The sequence below is a fragment of the Morchella sextelata genome, assembly GCF_020137385.1.
Source record: "Morchella sextelata strain SCLS chromosome Unknown scls_14, whole genome shotgun sequence".
In the NCBI taxonomy this organism is placed as follows: Eukaryota; Fungi; Ascomycota; class Pezizomycetes; order Pezizales; family Morchellaceae; genus Morchella; species Morchella sextelata.
In genome coordinates this window covers 1,454,110-1,481,570 of record NW_025408629.1, presented here as the reverse complement: position 1 = coordinate 1,481,570, position 27,461 = coordinate 1,454,110, and the positions used below count along the sequence as shown (strand labels likewise).

General features: G+C 47.6%; 5 protein-coding genes across 5 annotated transcripts; 2 read left to right on the top strand and 3 right to left on the bottom strand.

Annotated features, from left to right (window-relative positions):
- Window positions 1-802: 802 nt before the first annotated feature.
- On the top strand, window positions 803-2,876 carry H6S33_003255 (uncharacterized protein; the record flags this gene model as incomplete). The annotated part of the gene is made up of 3 exons (XM_044834625.1): window positions 803-1,467; window positions 1,552-2,235; window positions 2,291-2,876. 3 exons carry the CDS (start codon window positions 803-805, stop codon window positions 2,874-2,876), a joined length of 1,935 nt encoding a protein of 644 aa, XP_044692462.1.
- An 8,447-nt stretch (window positions 2,877-11,323) lies between these two features.
- H6S33_003254 (uncharacterized protein) lies at window positions 11,324-12,268 on the bottom strand (the record flags this gene model as incomplete). The annotated part of the gene is made up of 1 exon (XM_044834624.1): window positions 11,324-12,268. One exon carries the CDS (start codon window positions 12,266-12,268, stop codon window positions 11,324-11,326), a length of 945 nt encoding a protein of 314 aa, XP_044692461.1.
- A 3,838-nt stretch (window positions 12,269-16,106) lies between these two features.
- H6S33_003253 (uncharacterized protein) lies at window positions 16,107-18,150 on the top strand (the record flags this gene model as incomplete). Its single annotated transcript, XM_044834622.1, has 4 exons — window positions 16,107-16,398; window positions 16,475-16,692; window positions 16,748-16,923; window positions 17,937-18,150. 4 exons carry the CDS (start codon window positions 16,107-16,109, stop codon window positions 18,148-18,150), a joined length of 900 nt encoding a protein of 299 aa, XP_044692460.1.
- Window positions 18,151-18,875: 725 nt separating this feature from the next.
- Window positions 18,876-19,229, bottom strand: H6S33_003252 (uncharacterized protein; the record flags this gene model as incomplete). The annotated part of the gene is made up of 1 exon (XM_044834621.1): window positions 18,876-19,229. The coding sequence occupies one exon, from the start codon at window positions 19,227-19,229 to the stop codon at window positions 18,876-18,878; it is 354 nt and encodes a 117-aa protein (XP_044692459.1).
- A 3,512-nt stretch (window positions 19,230-22,741) lies between these two features.
- H6S33_003251 (uncharacterized protein) lies at window positions 22,742-24,082 on the bottom strand (the record flags this gene model as incomplete). Its single annotated transcript, XM_044834620.1, has 2 exons — window positions 22,742-23,950; window positions 24,008-24,082. The coding sequence occupies 2 exons, from the start codon at window positions 24,080-24,082 to the stop codon at window positions 22,742-22,744; spliced, it is 1,284 nt and encodes a 427-aa protein (XP_044692458.1).
- Window positions 24,083-27,461: the final 3,379 nt, after the last annotated feature.

The window sequence follows — 27,461 nt, the reverse complement described above, 5'->3', positions numbered from 1 at the left end:
ACTACTATTTACTACTTCTACTTCTACTTCTTCTACTTACTTCTTCTATTTCTACTTTTACTGCTTCCTACGCTTAACGTACTTATTTCTCTTTCGTTCCTTTTCATTACCCGCTAGCTGGTAGTCGTCATCGAATTGCCATCTGCGTATACAGCACACTGCAGGTTCTGCGAGCCACCACCACTGCTTCTACTAAGCCCCCCCTTTTCTTCAGAGCCGTCCTCTCTCTCTCTTTCTTCATCCTTCCACAGGAAAAAGGAAATCAGGAGCAGGCCCAGCCAACAATATTGACCGTAGACCGTCAATATAACCAACCCCCCTCCCTCTGAATGCTATAATCGTTCTTTTATTTCCATAACTCACTCACGCTACCATCTGGAATCGTTGCCTGGCTATTCACAATAACTCAATCGACTACTTGCATATTATTCATCTCAATCCGGCGAGATCGTCTTTCGTTCCATCGACAGTTCTTCCATTCCGGTCCTGATCTAAACCACTCAGTCTTGGCATCTACTATTCCCACGCTACTCCATACTTGGCATCTACTATTACAAGAACCATTACCGAGTACACGTCGTTCCCTGTAGTAATACTCAAAAGTGGCCACTACTACTAGCGCATATTAGATCTCCCCACCTCCCTCTCCCTCACCCCCCCCTTCACCCCCTTCAACAACATCATCAACCAGATCGTTAATCTTAATCAATACTACCACCAGCCAGCTGCACACCTCTCGAGCAGACGACTTTAACCGTAGTCTCTGCTCGTCTGTTACAGCCCCCCCATCCACACACCCCCTATGGCGCTTCCGAAAATGACTACCGACCCCTATGCAGTCCTCGGAATACCTAACGATGCCGCCACAGCCGCCATCAGGAGTTCATACAAGAAGCTAATCCTGCAATGCCATCCCGACAAGGTGAAGGACGAGTCACTACGCGAGGAGAAGGCCATTCAGTTCCAGAAGGTCCAGGAGGCCTACGAGCTCCTGATCGACAGTCGCCGCAGGCGGAAATACGACGAAGAACTGGTGAAGCAGGCCAAAGCAGCAGAAGAAGCAGCAGCTAAACCACCACCACCCCCGCAACCACAGCCACAGCCAATGCAGACACCCCACATGGCCCATGCGCACCCTCACTCATCACATCGGAGCACCAGCGGACCCGGACCGTCTCCAGGCAGTGCGGAGCGATCATCGGAAAGGACGGATAGGCCGAGGAGGGAGAGGAGTAGTACTAACCCGTCGCCAGACGACAGGCAGAAGGAGAAGGACCGGGAGAGGCATGCAAGGAAGCGAGCAGAAGGACGGGGGGATAGAAAGTCGAGGGAAGAGTCCTCGTGGAGTCAGGAGGAGCGGAATATGAGGAAGGAGACGCAGGAAGAGCATTATGCGTGGAAAGAGGAGGCGAGGAAGTTTGAGGCAGAGCGGGAGCGGGAGCGGTTAAGATATGAGGAGGCACAAAGGTATTCGCAGCCACAACCACAGGCCCCACCACAGTCACATTCGCGCCATCCCGATGAACAGCCGCCAAAGAAGGGATACAATAGATATAACCCCGACGGTTCCCCGCGAAAATCATCATACGACGCCCGACAATACGAAATCCCGATCCCGAGTACGAAGATTCCGCCAGCAGCACCGATACCGCCGGTGGCACCCGACGTCCGACCGGGATATCTCGAGGCGAAGAAGGCTGAAGAGGAGAGACTTGCTAAGGTCAAGGCGAAGATGAGCATGGCGGATGAACCAATCAGGCCGCCTGTTTCAGAGGAGCGAGGAGGTCTTGGAGCATCAGAAAAAGAGCGGGAAAGGCTGGAGAGACAGGACAGAGAGCGTCGAGAAAGAGGTGGTAGAGATCGGGATCGAGATCGTGGATCCGAGGTCCCGCAACACCGCGAACGAAGGTCTTCAAAAACCCCACCAATATTGCGCAGAGGATCCTCTGTCACTTCAAGATGCGACGAACCTTCGACCCCGATGATGCGCCCCGCGGTCTACGGAGCATCGGCCCCGACCCATAATACCTCCCCATACTCGTCTAGCGGAGGAGCAACCAACTACGCGTCAAGACCGCGAAGACACAGCAGCCCAAGTGTCGAGAAACAGACGTCCCGCCAGCACACTCGCGAGGGATTGGCACCGTGCGACTCTGGGTACTCAAGCCCGTCAACCGATACGCCAGTTGCCGACAAGAAAGTGCCTACGCCTGAAATGCGCACTGCTGCAGAGGGGTAAGCACTGTAATGTCAATGATAGGTTTTAACTTTTGCTGATTTTCCCCCCAAGCATCGATACATCAAGTGGAGCATGGAAGAGGTACACTTTCGAGGTTTACATCCATGAAGGCATGGAAGCCGCCGCACAAGCCAAGGGCGGCGTACCGTCAGGGCCCCACAGCTACCGCCAACCTGGCTCATCTTCACCCTCAATACACCCCGCCGACCCCGCATGCGGCCCCGCACCACCTCTCCCCGCCGAGCATTTCCGAAGAGCAACGGATTGCTATGGCATACCATTTGCCGTGCCCGTAGCCTCCGTGTACCCTAGCATGGAGCCCCGCTATCCTCCACCACCGAGCAGCAGCATCCACCCCCACTCGCCGCCAAGTAGTCACCACCCCCATTCGCCTCACTCGCCCCACGCTTCGCCGCCAAGACATTCAAGTTCAAGGCACCACCACTCGCCCACGCTCTCGCCTAGGCTGGTGTCGGAGCCAGTGTTTGTGTCACCAGGGCTGTCGAGGTCGAATACGATGCCGACGCACACAGCTTACGCATCACACTCATCGCGGTCGTCCCGGGAACGAGGGGATCACGGCGGGTATGGGACGTATGCGCCGTCACTGAGCCGCAATTCCACTTTCTCTAGTTAGTTAGTTTCTTGTTATCATCATGTGTTTTATGTTAGTCTAGATGAAGGCAGGTGTCTGTGTCTTTTTGTTACTTGTAGTAGTGGTGAATTACGCGCGCGCACCCTTTTGTTTTGCGGTTATGTGGGATGTTTTGATGAAACGGAATTGGAACCCTGTTTTCGGTTGTTTTTGGTCGGTGGGTTGCTTTGGTTTGGGGGGCAGTAAGGGTGGGGGGGAGGGGTGTGATAAGCCTTTTTTTGTGATTTTTTATCTATTTTTTTGGCTCCTTCTCATGGGGTTGCTTGTTATTTTTTTCTCCTGCTTCTAGCTGTTTTTGCTTTCGGATTATTATTTTTTTTCTCTTTCTGTGGGGTGTTTATTGCTCGTTTTTTGGTTGCGGTTGCGGTTGCGGTTCTTGTTTTATCGGATGCCAAATGCTACTTCTATAGCTTACCTACAATCTTTTTCTCCTCCTCTCCTCCTCCTCCTCGATCTCTCTCCCCTTTCCTCTCCCTCATTGTGTGTGTGTTTATTTCGCTGTTTTTATTTTTTGGGGTGCCATTCCCTTTTTTTTTTTCTTTCCAAACTGCCAATGATCAATTGTGGGGTTTTCTTTTTTGGGATTACCGGGTTCTTATGGTGACTGCTTTTTGCACTTTACAATTGTTCTCTTGCTCCTAAGCTACGTACATGTAGCTACAGAAGCTACATACATACATCCCCCTTATTATGTGGTATATCAAATCCTCCGCTTTTTTATTTACTTTTGCCTTTTTTGCTTTTTTTGTTTCTTGTCTATGGCAGCGGGGCGGGTATGTGCATTTTGCATTTCAGATTTTTCATTTTTTGCGGGGATGGAGCGGACCGGGGGGGGGTAATTTTTTTTGGTTGACCACCTCCTTGGAGTCTTGCCCCCTCGTGCTCTATATGCATGCATGACTTTTGATGTCTTTACGTCTCATGAATAACTATATACCAAAGAAAGAAGGAGAAGGAGGAAGGAAGGAAGGAAAAAAAAAGAGGATATACACTACCAGACCATTTCTGTTTTTAGCAAAGAAAGATAGCAACAAGCATAACATGTCAAACAACCCACCCACCGCACCGACCCACCGACCTCATGGGCTCACCGGCCGATTGGCGAGAAGAAACAAAGAAAGAAAGAAAGGCGCGATATAGCAGACACCAGGCAGCAGGTAGACAAACTCGACATTGCAGACTAGCTAGATAAACCCATACCCGGTTTACCCGCCCATCGAATCGAGTCGGATCGGATCGCACGAGTCAGCCCTGTGGGGCCCGTTCGTTCGTAACTGCTGGTCCGGAAACGGGGGTTGGCTCAACCACGGTACTCTACCAGTTTGCACGTACGGTTGGAGGAGGGATGAGCGAAGGGTAGCTACACAACACACAGCACACAATGGACTTCGGCGTTTCAGCTGCTGCGTGCATACCCTGGCGTTTCGTTCCCGGCCGCGGACCGACCATTCTTCTCTGCGTGGGGTTTTTTTCAATTGCGGGGAGGGTTGCTGCATGTCTGTTTTCGGAGAGGGAGCGGAGTTAGAGGGATACATATCAATACCGTACCATAACTTTGTACTTGCTTTATGTTTTTTTTCCCGTTTGTGATTTTCCGTTTGGTATCAAAGTGTACTATGTACCCCCCCCGATGGTGTTTACTGTTTGTTTGTTTCTGTTGCATATTTTCCTGCGTTCCCTTTTTTGATTTTCCTACCCCATTTTATGCATCCCATGTTTTCCTTTTTCTTGACACGATACGATGACGGTAATGATGATGATCTTCGAGTTAGGCTCTGACGAGACGAGCTGTTTTACTTTGGGTCTGCTCTGCTCTGCGACATTTGGGAGGTTATTGAGACTTACTAAATTGTTTTTTTTCCTTCTGATGTGATGATATTGAAGACAGGGGTGGGGTTTGGAGTTAGGGGTTCGTTTCCCGGGGTCCAACTTAGTTGAGGACCGATGAGGTTGAACCCTTCTCTTGGACCTAATAGTAACACATATTGTAACAAACGAAAAGGGAACATACCAAAGAATTATTACTAAAGAACGCCGCGTCCCTACATACACACCTCGTGCACTTGATGAGATGGCGAAGGATCTTTCTGTTGCTGTTGGAAATGATTGGAGAAGGATTCGAGATCTACATATCTCCCTCAGTTCAGTTGGCCATCGAAATGTATTTTATGCAGGCTTCTTTTTTTTTAGAACCCGTGAGCGAGTGACATCATATTATCTCTAGAAATCTTCTCGAAGATTTCACTACAGGCAGAGATAGATGATGACTTGGTACCGTATCTAAGCTGGGCCGGAGCATCTGCTGCTGTTTCAGAGAATTGTGGTAGAGTATATTATGCCTCGTCCCTATTGATTATGGTGGAGGTACATATTCTCAAACGTCGACGTCTGTATGTGCCTTAGTTGCCGGGTTTCTTGGCAGGTGTTTTACTTGGCATTTCCTTACCAATGGTTCCCATTCCAGTCAGCATGTGTAACCAACGACAACATCAGGTTCGCCAGACCTCCCGTTTCGTTTGGCTGGCGATCGAGGGAGGACAGTGAAAACGCAAGATGGTCGAAACAAACACCTCCTCATCTGCAGGTGGGTGATATAACCATGACACGCCAGCCTTCTCTTTCTCGCTTCCTCCTTGCTCCTGCAGCTCCGTCCAGTCGGGCCAAAAGATTATCTCCTATGCAGAAAACCAATTAATCGCTTAATTGTGCACATACGCCTTGGGTGTATCTTTATCCCAGGCGAACGAACCAGCTGGTCTGTTTTCCGTTTAAAGGGAGGGGATGATGTTTTTTTTGGTGCATGCGTGGCAGTTGATTTTTTTTTCTATTTGACAGCCGCCACACTAGTTGACATGGCGCATCGGAATTGGATGGATGGGATTGGGATGGTCTTCGTCTTGATTCCTGTTTGCCAACCATACATCACAATTTCAGAGTCGAAATTGTATTTGATTCCCCCGCCGACACTCCATAGAGCAGTGTGGAACTCATGCGCGTGTGGTCCGGTTGAGAATTTCCAGCGCAGCCCAATGAATAAGTTGAATTTTCACTCACACACCCCTTTTTTTTTCTTTTCTCGGTGAAAAGATGAGGGTAGATAGTTTTTTTTTGCTCCCTCTGTTTTAGCTCAGCGTCCTCCACCGTGCCCCTACACACATACCAACTGAAGCTAAGCAGAGTAGGTACATGTATGTACATAGATTCGTAGGACAGGTAGGGGTTCATCGTCGATCGGCGGCGCAAATTATTGAATTCCGGGGAAGAAAACCCTTGTCACTGTCCACATACACTAGGTATTTTGCAGGTTTGGTTTGTTTGTCCCGAGAGTCGACAGGTTACAAACGTGTTTTTTTCTTTTTATATTTTAGTTTAGGCGTTGATTCTTTCCTCGGATCGAGAAAACGCCCGACGTGGTCCCCGGTTCCGGTTTTCGGGAAGTTAACGGCGTCCGGCGGGCAAGCAGGCAGTTGGTTGCGTCTTATGTAACTCAGGCCCGCCCCGCCCGCTGGGAACGATGTTTTTTCTTTGGTTTTTCTGAGGAAGGGGAGGGAAATATTTTTGTTGAGTGGTTGGGCTTGGTTTGGTTCTCAAGCCGCCCACTTGGGCTGAGTTTTTTATTATTCCTTTTCCTTTGGTACCTGAGCGAGTGAATGTGCTCACGCTTTCTATGCGTTTTCACAAGTATCTACTTACTTCCTACATGTAGAGCAGAGAAGTGCGTAAAAATCATAATAAAGTAGACGTCTGGTACATGTATACGCACCCAATTGACTACATGTATCTGTATGTAGATTAGTAGTAGGTACTCTAAAGTAACTAGGGTCGAGTGCATAAACAACCCTTGTAACACTTACGTCCCAAGATCTGTAGAGTAGAAAACGGTGCAGCTTGTTTAAGACTAGAAGATATGCACACGCTGTTTCTAGCAACTGCGTGTAACGGTACCGCTACATAGTCTACCCTATGCAGCGATTTCCTTGCGGAATTATGTCTGGCCGGGGGCTCTCTAGTCTGTACACTAATATCTGTAGGGCACCTTTACATTAGTATTTTTTCTTTTTCCTTTTCTTTCTCGGTAGGTACCATTATTTAATCCATCTGTAGTAGGCCGTAGTATGCACTAGAGCCTCAAGGCGGAATGCAAGACGAGAAGAATTATATTCTTCTACCAATCGAGTTTAAGCAGAAGCAAACTTGGTATGGGCTATGATTGGTGAGGTCCGACATAAGAGATCACTCGCTATCGATGACTCTGTCAGCCTTCTGCACAATGCATAACATACTAGCAGTTTTACTGAGTGCAAACCACCAGCGATTGGGTAAGCAGATGGAGGAATCCATCAACCAGGTCTCTTGCGAGGACGCCGAGTGATATATGGTGACTCACTTTCGTAACTCAGGCAAACTGGTTGCCCAACAGAAAGATTAATTCAACGACTACGTTGTCGTACCCCCCAGTCAGGGTCTCCATAGACACCATCAAACAACGCAGAGATCCAAACAACGCAGAGGTCTAGGATGGCAACTATCCAGTCAGTGGCCTTGTTACTCAGGCGGTAATGAAATAATCCATATTTCGTAGATGCGTGTGGAACATAGCTCGAATATGGTGGCTCCAGTCGCCGTAGCGGAGAGATCAGCTGTCTGTTGTCTAGGTTCCAGCTCCAGCAATGTGCCCGGAGATGTTGCGTGTCACGAGGATGCTGTCAATAGTTCTGGAGATATGCCATGCTGTAGATCTATTATCTGCATATTTCTTGTAGAGGAGCAAGGTATACCCTAGTGCTGGTCCGAGAGCCGGGAGGTCGGCCGGAGAATTGGAGAAGGATGCCTGTGATAAAGAAGATAAAGGCATGTGTCCACTCGTGTATCGCCGAAACAGCCGGGAGGAGACTTACAAGACGTAGATGATGAAGTTAAAGCTGGGCGTCGATGACGCTACTTCAGGGCTGACTGCATGCAGCAACGGTGTTCTCAACCGCGGACTCCAAACGCCTCGCCGAGGAGATACAGGTAACATCCCGGGGGAGATGGTGATTTTCGGTGGAACCCTGCCATGACTCAACTGGGGAGTGGATCTATCACATAATCTGTCAGGTCCAGATTTCGACGGCTGAGGTAATAGCACGAAATAACAGTGTGGGTGAGTAAGCTCGTGTTTACATACAGCGGTACGATGCAAGGCACCGATAATCAACTTATGCAGGCCGAGATCAGTGGGGTTTCGAAGGCAGAAATTGTCAGCCTCACGCATGTACAATTAGCCTTGTGAATACGACGAGGTCTGGGTTTTTTGGACAAGAGGATTGTGTGAAGACGTCTCGGATGACGTGACAACAGTTGTGCAAGTGCAGTACATACCACGGGCCAGGGTTAGGTGTATATTCAACAAATGCAACCAGGTTTTGATATTGTAGGCTGATGATATGATATATTTGAGGTCACAACTAAAGATGTAGAGCAATAAAATTATATTGTTGAAAAACTAAATGTAGTGAAGTGAAGAATGGTTATTTGGAGGTGACCCTCCATTTGACGCGTGTTTTCCTGTTCTTATGTGACCGTGTCCCCAAGAATCGTGTCACGCCACGATACCTTAAAGAATCGTCTAGCACTCGATCGAGTCTTCATCTAGCTGCAATTTTAGCCATCAACTTCTCTGTACTTCATCAACCCTTATCCCATCGTCCGTCTGTAAAACGCTGACCCCCCAAATTTTGTGTGGCATTACTAACCGATATTATTATCTCTCTTATCAAACTAGAGACCTCCCATACAAATTTAATTCCTCTATTATAGGGGGCCAGCTTTAACGGGCCATGGGGTAATCTAATAGGAGGGAAAGAACAATGATTTATTTCTTGTTTGGATATTACCGGTTCAAACTTAAAGAGCCGACCGTCTTATCATTAACGGTGCCGAAACATAGCCGGATACTATACGCCAGGGTGAAGCATTAATTTGGAGAGCTTGTACTCAGTCGTTAATTAAAAGGTCGGAAATTTTAGTTGCAACGATATCCGACCATTTAATTAACGCGCGAGTAGCGCTCTGGAATAATAATTTGCAGAGGTCGAGTAGCTCCGGCGACATCGGGCAAAGCCAGTAATAAGGGCCAATTTACAGCCCTACCACTCACCCCCTAACTCGGTGTCTAACCTGACGAACAGTCTAACGATTAGACCACTCGCCCATGGTGGATACTGCGCAGGAGGTAATACTTAAGCTTAGCAATATACCAAGATAAGGCAAAACCCCTAACCCTTAGATATCAATATATACTCAGCCATCCATAATATTCAATAGCTCGATCGCATTTTTTCATTTTGATTATATAGCTCATTTTGCATCATATGTTATTACAGAGCACGTATACCGAAAAAACTGTCATTTTAGACCTTTTCCGTACAAAAAACTAATAAAAATAGTATATACAAGAAAAAACCCGCAAAATAGAAGTTTGGAGTCACGAGATGAGAGGAGGGGGGGGGGGAGAAGAGATAGTAAGAATTTATCTGAAGGATTATCTGCTTATATATAAGTAAGTTAAGTGGTTATTTGATAGTAGGTATTTTTTATTAAGCCTATAATTATAATAATACATGTCTTACATGTACAACTAGACCTATATACCCTTTCGATCAAGAAAATTAGAAAAGCTGCCACAGACACTTATAGTACTTGTTATTATTCATCCTAAAGTTTCGATATACCTATTATTTGCCGTGATCGACGGTGCGATACTATATTGGTCATAATACATCACTCGACCCGGAGCAAGCCAGGAAGAAAATAATGAATCGAGACCGGGACCTAACACTGAGCGAATCATTTTGGGCATATTGTTGGAATTGTGTTCCGAGCCTAGGAGCAAAGTCCTAATAGTCATATGAATGTCAGTATATGTCAATATGTAGTCATATATAGACTGTTCTAGGCACAATATTGTTGTATAAATAAGGGCTTGATATGCCCCCTGTATTATAGTTAAGCAAGTCAATTGAGAAAGTCAAAGTCTTCCGCATTTATTATTCTTTACTATTTATTTCCAACACATATAAAACAATCACTTCCATTTTAGACCTATACTCTTATCTAATTGAATCCAAGGAAACCCTCCAAAACGAATATGCATCATGAAATGTCACTCGATGTTCAAAAAAAAAATCAAATCCCGCGTCCAGTAGATATTGAAATGTGTTCCTAGTAGCTGGCCCGCCGTTGTAGATAGCCCAGGGCTTATCTCGGACTTTTAGGGAGACTTCACCTGGTTACTGGGATGCTATCTAAAACGTGTATGCGCAAGAAAAGCTACCACAGCTCACGAAAACATCAGTCGGCCCATCTTCTCGGTATAACTTCCACACAACACCATGGGCCGGCAAGTACATACCGGTATCTTTCACTATTCTTCCCACCTACCCTTCATCCAAATACACCCAGTCTGAGTTGTTGGGGTTACATAATGAGGTAGTTAGGGAGACGGCCCCGAGCTCAACAAAGCTCTGTCGTCTAGATGTGCGGTATTATCCACCTCCTGTTGTGCACTGGAATCTCGGGGGCCAGGATCAATTCGCCGGGAGTATCGGTGGGGCCGCAGGTACATGTAGTTCTAGCTGATTACTTAGCCTCGCGTGACGATGTGAAAATATAGAGATAGAGCTTGACAACTCCGGGAGCTTAACACATTGCTTGGGGCGCCTACCAGTTCTTTCAGTGCTAGAGTTATGTACGTGCTAAAGGTTCATCAGCGTAGCCCAGGTATAGTGCGCACACTCTTAAAGGTGACACGGCGGCATATGGATGTGGAACAATTGTGGCTGTAGTATGGGCTCATGAGCCGACCAGAGGGCTTATCTCTAGCAATTTTGCTGCATCACTGCCACAACTCGATCAGGTTTGCTTTTCATGGGGTATAAATGGGTATAATACGGTTCCACTTCGTTCAGCCTTGGCGCTTTTTACATACAAAAACAGCCATTTTCAATTAATCGCTTATAACTTCATGACCATGATAGATATCAAAAATCTAGCATGATAGAACTAAAGTTCATCATTATTACTATTCTATCTTGCCACTTTTTTGATGGCTTCTTTGGTGGTGAAGTTATAAGCGATTGACTTTCCGTCACTTTTGGTTACCTTTAAGAGTGGGCGCACCATATCATTGACACCTCTGGTGACATCTTGTGTCTGATGCACGCTTGCACATACACCAACTCCGAAGGTTTCTACGGTCTGAACTACCTTTGGATATCTTTGATTACGGATCTAGATCCTACCGATTAAACACTGTCAACAAACTTTTATCGGCAGCTATGTAGCATGCCTACTAAACCACCGCTCGACTAGCTAGCTAGAAGGGCCAACAAAGGAACAAAACAAAAATAAACCAGCGAAAAAACAGCCACATAGCTGCAACTCCGTCTCTACCCTACTAGTATACGCCACAGCTCCCATCCCCGCATCACCACTTTCCACCAGACCCGCAACCTCCCACTCGCTGCGAACACCAACATCAACGCCATCCCCGAAACCACATAACGCCTATCCCACTCAAGCTCAACCACCGCCAGCGCACACCATCCCACCAAAAACAAAACAATAGATATCAAAGTCCACCGCCACTCCCAGAGAGAGGCTGGAGATGGCAGCTCGAGGTGGTACTCTTGCAATGGGGAGTAGATGTTCTCGTAGCTCCAGGAATCTTGACCAGGGGTAGGGGTTTGATACAGATACTCAAAGGGCTTATACTCATGCCAACTCTTCTGGCTCGCAGGAGGGGTTGCGCTGGGACGAGGAACCGGCAGCGGCGTCACGAGATCCAACAACTCAGATAGATTCTCCTCATGCTCGCCATTTTCACTTGCACTGGGGCTTGCAGAGACACGAGGGACAGGCAGTGGTGTCTCAAAATCCAACAAATCACCGTACTCCCCACACGGCGGTAGCGGGGTAACGTCACACCTACTCCGTACGTAGAGCAAAGACAGCACCTCGTCACTTCTATCTGCATAGCTATAACAAGACTCTGCATATCCGCTGCTCCCGTAATCTGAGTACGCATCAGCCCTGTCCAAGAACGGGTCGTACTCGTCCCGCTGGAAGGGTCTTGCAGTGTCGAAGCTTTCGGGGGTTCCGGGGATATGTTGGGAGGGTCTGGTGGTGTCACCACTTTCCGGGCTTCCCGGGGGCGCGAGGTATGGCGGCGGTGGGTGGCGAGTGATGGGTGGTGACGCCAGCGCGGAGAGGAAGAGGCGGGGGAAGGATAAAGACCAGGGGGAGAACTGGAGGGTTAATTTGTAGGCCATGGGGGCGGTGGAGATAGGGGTAGGGATAGGGATTGATTGTGGTGTAGATGAGTTTTCTGGCATTGTTGTGTGTGGTTAAGGTTGTGATTGTGGTAAAGTTGTGGTTGTGGATATTGTTGTAGTTGTTGTAGTAATTGGGAAGTGCTCGTAGATAGAGACAGGCGGGTTCTAGTTATAGTTATAGGATGGAAATTATCAAGATAAAGTTTTGATGGTTCTGAAAGAAGGTCTTCAAGGTGCTGTTGAATGCGGACATGCTGAAGAGACTATGTCGTCTTGAAAACCGAGATCGTAATCCACCAGTTTAGTTGCACGTACGGCCTGCAACTCTGTTTGATTCCCAATGCCATCGATCTCTAGCAATTGGGGGGAACGTCGACTTCCCACTTCCGATGGCACTCTAGCTAGGCCTTACATGTTCGGAGCAGTATCCTCGGCCAAGCACTCAACTGGTCGTCTCTTGAAATGCGCACCGATGATATCGCAAGCGCAAAACTTATTTCGCCATTAGTGATATCTGGAGACAGCGATCATTCGGGCGTCGCTGTTACTACATATCGAACTCTTGGATCTAGCGGGTACGTGGTTAGCTTCTAGTTGCGATCATGACCAAAGGCGACATACCAAACCTCATTCTCGGAGATTATTTTAACCGCCCACACTCCGCCATGTCCGAACGTACAGTTACAAGTAGTTGCCACAACCCGACGTCGTTTCTTGCGTTGTGTCCCAATCCCGGAATCTCTCGAGGGTGCCGTTGCAACATCCCCGGCTTGGCACGCCTCCTCTTTGCCATTCCCTCCTGAAAAATTGCCAGCGCCGAGACTTCACGATTCAGTGGTGTAGTGGTATCACGGGCGCTTGCCATCCTTGCGATGATATGCGCCCGACCCGGGTTCGATTCCCGGCTGATTCATTATAGGCATAAGGGTAATATTCCTTACGGGATAGATCCAAGGTTTGTGCTTTTTGCTATGGTTTTTATGAATCGGCTTTTTTTGTACCGGATTGGGTTTTGTGGTGGTGGTTCGAATGTTGTTCGAGGATGGAAATATTGCAAGGCGGAGCTTGTTTGTAGGATTTACTACGGCTTGGTTCATTACAAGTCAAAAGTAAGAGCAACATTAATGATGATAGCAGATAAATACTATTAACTTGTAGCTCTATTTTCAATTGTTCAAACCATCTTTAAGGTCTCGTTTGGAAGAGGCCTAAAATGGAGTTATGGGAGCTGATCAAAACCCCATCCTGGGTAAAAACTCTAGTTCGAGAAAACGATTTTGAATAGTACGCAGATATGTACACATGCAATTTAGCGGGAGTCTAGAAAAACAGCACGTCACTAACTCCGTCAGAGGCAGGGTTTTTAAATCGCCCTTTTCCCACCACTATAACATACATAGTCCTAGCTAGGCCTACCGTTACTATTATGTACTTCACATTGTAATATATGGCAAACACCACCATTGAGGCTGCTGCGGAAAGCGGCATACGTACTTAGTAGGTCAAACGCGAGGTTTGTTGAGGGTGTGTTGTTGGGTGGGCTTGGTCTGTCCTTTGTTGATCCCGAGTGATTACTTATGATGCGACGGGCCATCGGCTGGGAAGAGTACAACAACTACTTCCTCTTCACCGCCCCATATTCTCTCTTCTCTTATATCATCCCACCACCCGTTCACCCCGCTAAGAATGGTATGGCCCACAAAGCATCCATCCTCTCTTTCTCTCCTGTGGGGATGAACGCCGATCGACACTATACGCCATCGGCCTCGGATTAATTCGCAACGGAGGGATGGAAGGGCATGCGAAATGTGAACGGACTTTCGACACTCGGGGCGGCGATACCTACTGGAGGAAAGAGAGGAAAAGGGTGGGGAAAAAGTAGGTTGAAATTCATGGCTGTCTGTTTACCGAATCACCCGGTGCATACTGGTTTAACGTTTGATGTATATAGATGAAGTTCGGTGTTCATGTGGGCCGGGCGGAATATCGGACTTGAGAAATCTGGTAGGTGGCAGGCACTACGGGCTAGCCCACTTACTGCTGCCAGATTTGCACTATATTTGAAAACTCCATCTCCGGTCACGAAGAGTTGGTAAACCCACCTCAATATGCAATATATACTTCAACGACAAGTGCAACCACAGCCGTAAGGACCTGTCGAGGTTGAGCCACTGAAAAAACATCTTTTCAGAACTGTTTCCTGGTGACCGCTCTTGATGTGGAGTCTATAAACGGGTTATGCATGTAGTTAGTCCTCTCCACTGCACACCACAGCTGGTGCTCGGTACTCAACATATGCGCTCCGGCTCCCCTCCCTACAGATAACACCTCTGCTAAGAAATACCTGTAGCTCTCTTGATATTGATAGCCGCTTCTTATTATTCTTCGCTGACGTTCGCCACCATAGAACCAACTGATCCCGCTCTTGCAGCCCATAACCCTGGTAGAGGGCTGGCCAAGAAGTACAGATGGCAATGATAAGTAGATCACCACTTTACAAATTCCCTTCTTTCTTTGTTTTTCTCATGCGCAGTTGGGATTTGACCTACCCTTCCCCTTTTGTTTCCCGCTCCCGCAAACCCTCTCATGTCACTAATAAGCATTAGCAAAGAGCGCACCCGCCGAGAAATGGCTGCCGTGTCACAATAGCAGGGATACCACCGAGTGATAACCCAAGTACCTACATACCAGCACCAAGTGTGCCAGGTTTAGGGTTAGTTACCTCACCCACTCTATAACCTCAATCTGTCGACTGGAGCTGAAAAAACACAACCTCCGAGAAAAAACACAACCCCGCTCCGGATCCGCTCGGGCCCACTATTCGGACACTCAGACAGTTCGAAACCCGCCAGTTCTAGATACTTCCACCCCCTGGCGCTAAAACTTTCCCCGTTTCTAGAAAACAAAAAGGAAAAAACGTATGGGGAGAATAGGCTTATGTACATATCGCCACCTACAGAGGGATCCGTGGAGTGGATCAGTAGATCGAGATATCCATGTTGAGTAAATAGATACACCTACATCTATCTATGTATCTATGTAATCGCCATACTACATGTAGGTAAACAAGTAATGTATGTAGAGCAAGAATAGAACTCGCTGCCGCCCGCCCGCCAAGATACCAAGACCCCAAGCCATGCAGCCCCGCCAATGATAACCCACAATCTCGTGTTACGCAGTAGAGTACATATGCCACCGTATCACGGTGAGACAGCAGCAGAGGCGGCTAAGCAAGCAAGGCCGGAAGGAAAGAAACACTTTTGAGCGCTACACAGCAAAAAAAAAGAACGATTCTGGGATACCGCTGCAGTGGGAAAAAGAAAACCGGTAGAGAAGGTAGGGCTTTGGAGGGGACTGAGCGGTACGGTGCCGGGCGGGTGGGTGGGGTGTGGAGTAATCATTGGTAGGGACAGGTAGTAGGAGGGGCGGTAAATGATTGCAGGAGCAGGAGGAGGAAGAGGAGGAGGAGGAGGTCAGTGGGTGGATGTAGAATAGAGTAGAGCAGAGTGTATACTCGGTAGCTAGCCGGCCGGTACCGCAAAAACGGTGGCACGCTTCGATTTCCTACCGGCTAGGGGTGGGCGGGTGGGCGGATCAGTAACATTGAAGGTTAATGATAGCTACCTGCAACTCGGGTATCGGTGGGGTGTATAAGTACCAGACTATCAGGCCACTGCTGGAGTTACTTTTCTTCATTCTCATTCTGGGTAGTATCAGTAGTTCTGTGTTTAGTTCATTCTCTATTTTCTCTCTTTTTCTCTCTTTCTTTCTTTCTGAGGCCCTTTGATAGGATACCCATACACTCATTCATTGATTGCTACTTACGTTCATTCATCCACTTTCTGTCTTTCCAATCATTTCCACCCACTCATTCGGTACACCCACCACCATCCACACCATGCATTCACCCATATTCCCAGCAGCCCTCCTGCTCTCCCTTCTCGCTCCCGCCGCCAGCGCCCACATGATCTTCAACACGCCCTCGACCTGGGGTCTCGCCACACAAGGCGGCGACCTCGAGAAACCCCTCAACGCAGCCTTCGGCCCCAGCTGGCCGCACCACGGCGCCACAAAGGACACCGAAGAGGTCGTCACCTTCACGCCCGGCAGCAACCCGTCGTTCCCCATCACGTGCGGCGAGGCCGCGGGCGAGCCGGGGAAGGCGTCGGGCGTGTGTAAGACTGAGGCTGGTATGTTCATGCCCCCCCTAGAGTAGTCTGAAGGAAGGAAGGAAGTAGGCTGATGTTGTGTGTGTGTGTGTGCTAGATTTCCACGGCGGCGGCGGCTGCGCACTGTCGATTGCTTATAGCTCTGGAGGAGCGCCCAAGCCGGAGGACTTTGTGGTCTTCTCCGTCACCCACGACTGCCCAACGTTCAACAAGTTCAACCACAACTTTGCCGTGCCCGCGAATCTGCCGGCGTGCGAGAGCTGCGTGTGTGCGTGGCACTGGGTCCCGGATCCGGACTTTGCCGCGGACGAGTCGGTAAGTTTTTGGCTTCAGGTGGATGCGGAGGTGAATGATTGCTGATTGGTGGTAGTATATGAACACGTTCAACTGCGCGGTGGGCGGGACGACGAAGGGCAAGATCACGGGCGGGAAACAGCCGAACTACTTTGGTGTGAGCGGGTATGAGGGCGGCGGGGAGAGGCCCATGTATAAGAGCACGTTCCCGGCGGGGGCGCAGAAGCTGACGGTTGGGGCGGCGGGGAAGAGGTGGGTTGCGTAGGAGGGTGTGACGGAACGGCTGTGGATTTTAAATATTTAGGCCCTGGTGGTCACTTAATGTTTAGCTTAGAATTATATAGGGGTTTGAAATGGAATATCCAGTACATAATGTTGTGTGGGCGAAGAGGAAAGGGTGTCTGTGTTGCTGTGAAATGCTCAGATGTCGTGAGAGTGTTTTTGGCGTGGGATTGGTTCGCCCGGGGAAGCATTGGTCTCTCCAGGTCTGAATTCAAAGAATGTGTCCGACATGGCTCAAAATATCAGCCGTGGAATTGCACTGGACCTGTCTACTCTACACGGTACGGGAGCGATGTCAGCCAATCGCAAACCCCCCATCCAGAAACTCTAGTAGGTACACGAGTAGAGTAAGTATGTCTTACCTCCCAAAGTTTAAAAGCTGTCTATAAAACTCAATTCCTCATCACAGCCATGTTGAAGGGACCCGAGTGGTTAGATGCCACTTCCCTAGAAGCCCAAGTTTGCATCTCGGCCCTACCACAAGACGTGCATATCTCGACACTAGCGTGCTCTACTCTACTCCTCTGGTGGTTTGCATAAAGCTCAAATCCCAGAAGCCCGGTCTGGGCCCTTACCGGACCGGCCCTTGGTTGAGCTCATCATGTAGCTCCTGCATCCGCTTCATGCCGCGATGTTGAGTTTGTGATCTGGCAGCGGTGGGAACGCCAGAATTAATTGTGTACAAACATATAGCTATGCTATACCCGCAGTTTGCGAAATGAATAAATCCATTGGGAGCAGAGAGACGTTGTAGAATATGCCAGTATGGTGTGGGCCGGAGTTTGAGTGCAAGGTACAGCAAACCCAGCGTGACAGCCCGGGTTGCCGCGATGCTGCGGTCTTGGCAGCGGTAGATATAACATCAACGCGTCTCTCTCTCCCTTACTCTTCTTCCCTCCCCGGGCATCACGGTACGTCCCCCACAGAACCCCCCCCCCCCTTCCACCCCTCCAGTTCCATATCTAACAAAACCCACCACACAGACACGGGGATCTCGGTGACGACACAAAGAGAGCACACTACCGCAGTCGCTCCCCAGCGGAGCCGACGCACATGGGTGACCACGAACAGAAATCGGAGAGCATCCCCGCCGTCGCGGTGTCCGCCTCGAGCCGCAGCCCCGCCGCTCCGTCCCCCCGATTCTTCACAGGGCGCGCGAGACGGCGGCGGCAGAAGAGAGGGCGCGAGGGCATGTGATGATGACCCATAGATAGACCTGCGGAGACCTGTACCTGAGTAGCCGCAGCCAGCGTCTGCCTGCCTAGGGTCGGGTTTGGTCTGCGAGAGCAGATCGGGCCGCGACCTGGCGGCGGATACGGTGGTGCGGCCGCTGGTGGGTTGGTGATGGGGTGTTGTATGTAGTTTTCAATCTGATGCTGGTATGCCCACCCCCTCTCTCGTCCTTCCTGCTGTCTCTTTCTTGGCTGGCTCCGCCGCTGACTTGGACATTGTCTGGTACACAGAGCGTCTCTCTCTCTCTGTCACGTCTCGACGTGCCCGAGTACTATAGGCGATACGCCGGGTATGGGGTTTCGCGGGGATGGAGATGGCGTGGGTTGCGGCCCGACGCACAAACCTTGCCTGGTGATGACAAAAAATCAAAAGCCAAATCTGACTGTTAGCCCGGGGCCCTCTTGCGCGGATTGGTTTTTCGGCCAGTCTGTGTATTGGGTCTCTGTGGTTGGCAATGATCAAAAAAAATTGAGAGCTATAATTTTTATCTGAAGGCCCCCTCCTCGCCCCCCCTTTTTTGTTTCATCTGAACTTTTGTTTGCACCTTGTTTGTACGGTTCGCGAGTCTTGTATGCAGTAATTTAAACCATTTTTATAACTATTTCGGGACATGTTGACTTCTACCTCTCCTCTCCAGCTAACCCAGACCCAAACCGACCGCTCTCACTTCTTCCAGCTAGCCTTCCACATCACCAAACAGCACCCTCCTCACTATCCTCCCACTTCACCTTCTCCGGCCCTGCCCACGCCCGCCCCGGCTCAATACACACCACCCTCCGCACCCCCGGCGCCGGACACACAAGCCCCTGCCAGTCCGGCACACGCTCCCACGCGTACGGTAGTATGAATAGTATATACCCGAGCGCAAGCCCTGCCAGCGTCTGGGCGAGGAAGGAGTATGTCTGTGCGCGTGCGGCGGCCCAGTTGATGGTCGGGTGTGGGCGTGGGGGTCGGCGGTGTAGTCGGCGGGTACGGCTTGGCGGTGGGGTAGGGGAAGGGGAGGAGGAGTCGGCGAGGGGGCATTTGTAGAGTGCTTTGGGCATGGTTTGGATTGTTGGTGGTTTTGGGGTGTTTGTGTATGTGTGTGTAGGGGTGGTTGAGGTGTGTAGGGTGGGGGGGTTATATAGCTGGTGGTATCAAGAGTGTGGGTGGGTGGGGACTTGAATAAATATATCCCTAGGGATAGCAGTTGGGGTGCTTCTTTTCTTGTGTCAAGGCCGTATATATGGACCCCATGAAAACTGTAGTGTATATTCTGTTCGGTGGGGGGGCGTTTTCATGGTCGACGTCGCTTCTTGTATCAAGTGACATGTGGGGAGTAAAAGTGTAGAGTGTATACATGTATGTATACAGGCAATCTTTTTGTTTGAACTCTTGGTGTTTGTTGAAACACCTGGTCGGTTTTGTTTGTAATATCTACAGGTGCTGACGTTCAGACAAGCAAGACAAGCCACCGAAATGGAGCAGGCAGGAGTTGTGCGGGTGATTGTGTACTATGGGATTCCGAACCATTTATATCAAGGAAAGCTCCGGTCCGCAGACTGTAATCCGTTTGAAAGCCCCACTGTATAATCTACCGTTGCCGCGAAACTGAAACCGCAGTTCCTTGCCGGGCGACTTGACCGTTTCAAAGATCTAGACCAACCTTCTACCATGATTGCGGGCCTCAACGTAACCTCATCCATCCATCCAATTCATAGAGCTACAGGTTCGGCCGGAAAAAAACTACTATAGATCCTCTTCGACAGGAATCAATCGAGAGCCCATATACGTAAAGTTCTTGGGGGTTTCCGGATTCGATATCCTTTCCCAAACATATTTCCACTTCTAAAGATACCGAAGAGCAGAGACCTGTAACCCTCAGGAACGCGGGTGCAGCCTCTTCCTGGTGAGGTGGGGAGCTGGTTCTCGACCCATGAGATGCGATATGGTGTGTCGACCGACTAACATATATATAGAGAGGGTATTTATTAGTTGCCGCGTTTAATTCATGCAGGAAATGAGACACGTCTTCACCGTCTCGCGAATCTCCTGTTTGGGGACGTTGTCATCCAGAAAGGCTCTTGGGCCAATACTGAGGAGAAGGGGTGCGATGAGTTGAGAGTGGTAAGAAAACAAGCATTCCGAGTGACGTGTCATGATGCCAATGATGGAAACCTAACCCTAGTACATACGTTTAACGGCGAATGCAAATCAGCCCTCTCAACAAAAGGATCTGAACCAATTCCGGTCCACTTTTATACTAATTATCTATATCACTCACCGTTGTACTAATCCATCTTCACCAAGTAACTAAGATGACTATATCCGCTTTTTATACAGCAAAGCCAACACGCAGGCGGTTCTTTGGGATAGATCGATTGCCACCCGAGGCATATCAGCAACAATATAAATTATAGTAGCCTTTATTTTACACATTATAAATACAGGAATGAAGAAAAGAGTTAATTGATATCAGGCCCGCACTCGGGCTGTTTTCTTATGACGCTGCAGCTCGCGAAAGACATGTAAAGTTGAACTCGGGTCCACATGAAGTGTGTCCGGCTCAAGGGATCCAAAAATAGATGTTTGAACACGTACATAAATAAACAATGTGGCCTTTCAGAGTTCGCCAGCGTGTCATAACGTTACCCTCCTCTCGTTCCGAACGATCAAAACCGTTTTCGCGCCCTCTCTTCCTTTCCTTCCCTTCTTTCCTTGGGGGCGGCGGTGGTGAGGGCCCCCACAGAAAGATTTCTTTCTATATGTTTTTCATTTCTCTCTTATTTTCGTTTATCTTTCAATCATTTTCTTTTTTATTTTGTAAGGAACACTCTTTTTCCCACTGGGTTTTTTAACGAGGTTCCTGTTGTTGTCTCATGTCTTCTCATTTTCTTTCCTATTTCCTTTGTTTCTTATTTTTCCTTACTCGACATTTCTACTATATTTCTATTTCCCCCCTCATACCATTATCACGTCCTGTGGATCTCCCATCTATGATAGATGGGGTTCCTTTTATATTTCTCATATTTTTATTTCCCCCCTCATACCATTATCATGTTTTGTGGATCGCCCATCTATGATAGATGGGGTTCCTTTTTTCCTTTGTTTTACATCTCTTTTATATCTTTTATTTCCCCCCTCATACCATTATCACGTCTTATGGATCACCCATCTATGATAGATGGGGTTCCTGAAATGTACTTGTTGTGGCCTGTATCTCTAGAAGTCGGTTCGCTCTTTTCCCACAGGGTTTTTAACGAGGTTCCGTTCTTCTGTCTTGTCAATAAAGAATACAAGTCATTTTAAAGTCATAAATTCGCCCGGTGCTATGCAAACTGTAGAGTGAGTTGAAAAGATTATTGTTATATATATTGTAAGACATCGCCTGCCCAACCCCAATCGCCCACGCTGTATATTGGTTCGGAATATTCCCGTTTATCCTCTTTCCACTTTTTAGCTCTACAAACCAATCAATCAAGTATCGTAGGCGCAAAAATCTCGTCGGTGTTTAAATCGAGTGACATTTCATGATCCCGCCCGCAAAAACGGAATATTATGTAGTATTAACTGTAACCCCACGAATTAAGATCCCGCCACAACTTTAAAATCTCATTATCACCACTCCATTCTCAATACCCTAAGCTATCTTAAAAATTGATGGAGAATCTCTATCTATTTGTGGAGTCACGGTCTTTGTAATCACAACGACAAGTAGCATCGCAAACAAGAGACAGTCAAAGCCGCAATCACCAGCAGCGCACTATCCTCCCAGAAGAATGTGCCAGAGGCTGGGTGAGCCCGGAGTCAACATACCCGCCGGCCCCACTTCCGCTGCTCTGAAGGCACTCTCGCGGGGAACCCACCATACTTTACCATGACAAAGGCCAAAATATATTATATATCTGCTGGCTTTGATGACGCAGGATGGCGAGGGAGCTAGAAACAGGAGTGCTGTATCATCTTTTTGAACGCTTCCGAGTTGCAGCTTATGTCTTCGGGTCGGGGGTGGAAGTGCGGACTTAATTGAGAGAATATTCATGGAAGAGACAGACCTCTTTGGAGTGGTGCATCAATACATCACGACCAAGAAGCTTGGAGTATGGTTTTCTTTCAGAGCGAAGATATTGTATATGTGGCCTTAGGCGCTAGTTTAAGAATCTGCAATCACCTACAAAATCGAGTGGTCGGTGTGGATGTGTATATAGTATTCACTGGTTTATGATTTAGCTACGTTAACGTAATCTCACCCACTTAAATTCCCCGTTCTGCAGCTGCTCATTGCAGTTGTATGCTATCCGGTCACACAATTAAATTGGGAGATGTATTCTTCAAACGATTGACATCTACGACCACATCTTCTAATCATAAATTGATTGTGTTGCTATTCTCTAAGTTATTGAACTAGATGATTGCTTGCCACACCCCTCATATCCCCAGCCGTACATCGACAAGCGGGATTGCAGGTTGGAGGCCCCCTCGCTCCTATAGATGAAGCACAATCATAACCGGAAAGAGAATAGAAAGAAAGAAAAACTCTAACAAAGCACTAAGTTGAAACTATCCCTACAATAATCTAGATGTGGAGGTTCACCACAGTCTTCTCCGCCTCCTCCAGCTCTGTCGAAAACATATCCACTGGTGCCGGGGCTCCGAATGCTTCAAGAATATAAGCATCAGTAGTCCTACCAATGCCTGCTTTTGCCCAATTTTCCAGCGTATCATCCGATGTTGATACAGCACTGATCACAAACTTTGCTATCCTCTTGATCCAGTTAACCGCCATCTCACCGTTGAGAGTCCCCGCTGCCTGCCGAAACTCAATTGTGCCCAAGGTAGGAATACTCGTAAAACTGTAACGATAGCCCTTCCAGTGTGAAAAAGGTGTATGGTTGGCGTTGTTCATGAAATATGGAACCGGGTTGATCGTATAGATAAGCTCGGCGATCGATGTTGTCTTTTCAAGTGCCATCATCATATCGTAATCACTAAGTCCGTTCAGATGTCCACCTTTGCGGCAGGGAAGAATATGAGAACCAAGTAGCGTGTAACGCAAGTTTCTGTATAGTGGATGCAATGTATTCATGGCATCCTCGAAAAGTATAACAGCCTTTGCGACGCGTTTCAGATCTCTCAAAGTGTAGGGCCGTCCGATACCAACATGAACATGTAGAGCTGTAGTACGATTAAAAGATATGTCGAGAGACTTTCTAAGATGTCCCATCATGTCCGGGACGATAAAGGTCCACTCGTCATTTCTCATTATTGGAGTGATGACTTCGACCCCTGCAGAGTTTGATGCTTCCCAAATAGAAACAGAAGTCTCAACATCAGAGTCTTGTTTTATATTTGTCTCGATGCTCAGGTCATCAATAACCTGAAAGAGGGTGTTGAGAAATGGAACGTCTGGTGCCTCTAGGCCGCGCTGATATGCGACACTTGTTCCTAATTCCTTGGCCAGCGGATGCAAGGCATCTGCAACAATCCTATATACCTCCAAACCATCTTCGAGTGTGAGATTATCGATGATAGCTTCCAGCTCAACACCAATTGTGAGGTCGCGTCGCCTAGGTGGAGTAACAATCTCATGGGGGTTTTCCGCGGGGGACGTATGACCATCGGTAGGAGGTACTTCATCTGGGCTACTATCGTCTGATTCGGATGATTCAAGCCTAGAGTAGCCATATAATGTAGGTGTGGGAGGTGCTGTTAATGTGGACCCCGGTGGGTTACTATCGGTGGTGCCAGTCACTGCTGATGGTTTCTTATCAGGTGAGGTTTCTGGCTGTGAGGGAGTGGTGGTCAGTTCTAGTTCTTCGAATATATCCGCAGGTGTACTTACTGTCTCGATGAAGAGTAGGTTACTATGCGACTCAGCTAAAGCCTCTCTCAAGCTGGTTATCTCGCTTCTTTTCATCGTTGATAAATGGCAATAATTTGATGGTATACGGTAATAATGGTACTGAATGGCGAAACGTAGTGTTGGAAGACTGTGGGGTATGTGATCAGTTACACTTAATGCAGTTGGGACTTAAGGCTACGAATGCGGCATCGAAGTGGTATATATGTAGGTGGTGGAAATTCCAAACACAGAATGACAGGTGGAGAAAGAGGCGTTTGCTGCGAACGTGTTCTATTAATTGAACAGCCGAGTCCCTTATCTTTTATATAGTAGAATATTTTGAATAAACTAGAATTAAATACGGAAAGCTACTTGGTATCTCGCATAATGAAAGAGGGGAATATAATTAGGGGAAGGATTAAACGAGTGATATTCTATGATTCTAAAGACATAACAACACCACCGGATAAGTAAATTTGCGTGTAAAATTAAACTAGGAACAATGAATGAAAGAAAGATTAAAGTTCGGTTAGTTATGCTATCTTTTGACAACATGACCTTGCGTCCAAACTGGCATCTAAGGACAGTGTGAGGTATGTGTTTAAAGGGAAAATGGGCCGAAATTTCGGAAGTTTTGACTACATACTTGTAAGCTCTATAAGCTCGGTGCTATAGTGAGCTAGGTTGGTAACATTTGATAAGTGACAGCTTGGAATTGGAGCTTTGCCTCAGGGAGAATATCGCTTGCTTGGGTATTATATATATGCATGTACTTCTCTACACCCCTCAATTCATCACCCTTCAGTTTGTCCACCGCTTCTAATCACTTGTACTTGGACAGCACAGCAGCAACCACCCACCGTATCTAGGAACTGGATCAGTAGCTTACAAAAGGCGTGGTAGAGAGTAGCTAGACTGCTGGTGACACAGTTGGAAAACACGAAAGGATCCAGCTTCTTCCTCATCATAAGATTTGTTCAGGTATACAGTGTCCTACTTCACTGTTTTACACTGATTACATTCTCATATTCAATCTGCTGGGAAACGAAATCGTCACCCATAATTAAAGACGGCAATAACCGCTAGGCTGGGCTCTCCGTCCTTGAGAGGGTTATCATCGGCTTAACTCATGTTTATGCCGGCCGGTCACACACACAATGACTACTTACCGATAACAGAATTCGTCTAGATATACGGACCCTGAGATATGTCATTGCTCGTTCGAATGACAGGGAACATCTTCTATTATCGCTCGTAAAGAGACCAGTTTGTGGTAGTAGACCAATTCTTGACACTTCCGGTAGTCCTTAGAACGTGCAGCCTCATCTCTAGCTCCAGGGTTAGAAAAACGACAAGTTGAGGCCCAGCAGAATCAGTTTGATTACTACCCGGGCTATGGTTAAGCTAGGCACTGTCTAGCCAGTGGAATAGCTATCCTTAGACGTTCAGAAGCAATTGAGCGACTACAAAACTGCGGTTGTCAAATCGTTCGGTTGAGATGAAGGTGTGTTAACTCGATTGTGTAGTGGTGAGGTGGTGGGTACGTGACAGGTGGTTGGTAATGTAAATAATTTCCTTCCACCGCAGCTTTAGATTTTATTTTACTCACACACAGCCCACCTTTTTCAATATATATGCACATAATCCGACGTTATCCATCGCCACAGAACTCTCTTTCACTCTACACAACTAGTTTCACACTGTACGTACGACGGCCCAATAGGCAGGGTTTACGAATAGCACAGAACATCAACGTTGACGAAGGGTACGAACTATCTATCAATTACTTGCTCTATCTGTTGACCAATCGTTGTATCGGAAGTTGACAGAGGGTACACCACTGGCCAACTTAGGTCCTCGGTGAGTGTAATAGCAAAACACTGACAATAATGACTAGGTCGGGTCAGCGATCCTCCACAAATTAATTCCCTTAAGGATCTTATGCAAACCTAGGAGATTCGAAACCAATTCTCTGTCCTAGATACACCCCAATGAATTGGTTGTATATGTATATGTACCCCGATATCCTACAGAAATGTACGTTCACCCACTCTGGATTGCAGCTCAATACTCTCAAAATTGGAACGAGGTGACAGACGGTGCTTTTTCAGTGGACCTTCGATATATCAAACGGTCGACGGATAAGGACGGTTGATGGAGAGGCCAGAGCAGCCATGGCACAGCCAACGGTGGTTGCCTGTACTCTATCAACTTCCGTTGTGTGGTTTGCGTTTACTTCGTCAATTTTCGTTCTGAGGGTTGCCTCTGGCCTTTGGGTTATCCGGTTTAGCTGGGCTATCTCCCTTTTTGATTCCCCCCGAAGAATAATATTCTAGGTGCAAATAAGGCTAGCACAGATAACTATAGCTATCGGGCCTGTAAGTTCGCGAGCGATCCCTTGAAGAAAGATAGCAATTTTATCAATCACGAAGTCACGACATAAATAAAAGGGCAAAACATTAAATAAAGACAATGACCTACTTTGGAAGCTCATGACTCTAGCTAGTATCGACGGTGCCCTAGAAGAGTCTCTATCGTGTCTTATTGTGATGATGGAGAGGAAGAAGAGACAACAACATGAGGAAAACCAAGCTAAATAAAGGTTGCCCCATTATGAAACCTAATATCTACCACCCTCCTAAAAGCTACGTTTTAGCTTACTCTCCCAGTTCCGCCATTGCTTACACATAATCATGTTCTCTTCCTCATCTGGGCATATTAGAGTGCTATGGGAAGTCCCGATCCCATTCCAGAATTTGTTATTTGTTGCATTAGTCATTTCTTTATAGATGGAACCATTTCTAGCAGGGGATCTCAAATCTTTGGAATTTCTAAGATTATTCTCAAAAGCCTCGGGAGCTTGAATAGGGCAAGGTGCAAGTCCCGAGTCATACCAGGGAGTTTTATCAGTAATCTTGACAGCAGTAAGAGTCATTAATTTGTTTCTGTCCACAAAAATGATGCACATTTCCTCTCCAACAATTGCTGCTGCAATTGAGGTATGAGGACCGGACCCTTCTCAGGAGATAATGATGCTCTTGTACTCTGATAAAGTAATAGGAAGGCCATGACCATGAAGAGCAAATTGGATCCTAAACCAAATATCTCCCCCCAAAGGTACTCCCAAAGCCTTCCCCCAGTACTGGACATCCTTCCCACTGAATGAAAAGTCCCGAGGAAGTCCCTCCAGCAGGTGCGAATCCTGGATTGTTTTGCCATCTTTTCTATACTACATAGAATGCAATTCCAAATGATAGGTGCCAGGGCCTATTTGGGCACAAATCATTCTCCACATATCATAATATGTGTAGGCTTCGGGCATCTTGGCTGGTTGGCTGGGATCGGCACTGCAACACCCAATTACAGACAGGCTAGTAACTATCAGTTGTAATAGTAGACAGCTCATATAGATACCCAGATAGCAGAGATGAGACTCAGTTATGGTGGTAGCGAA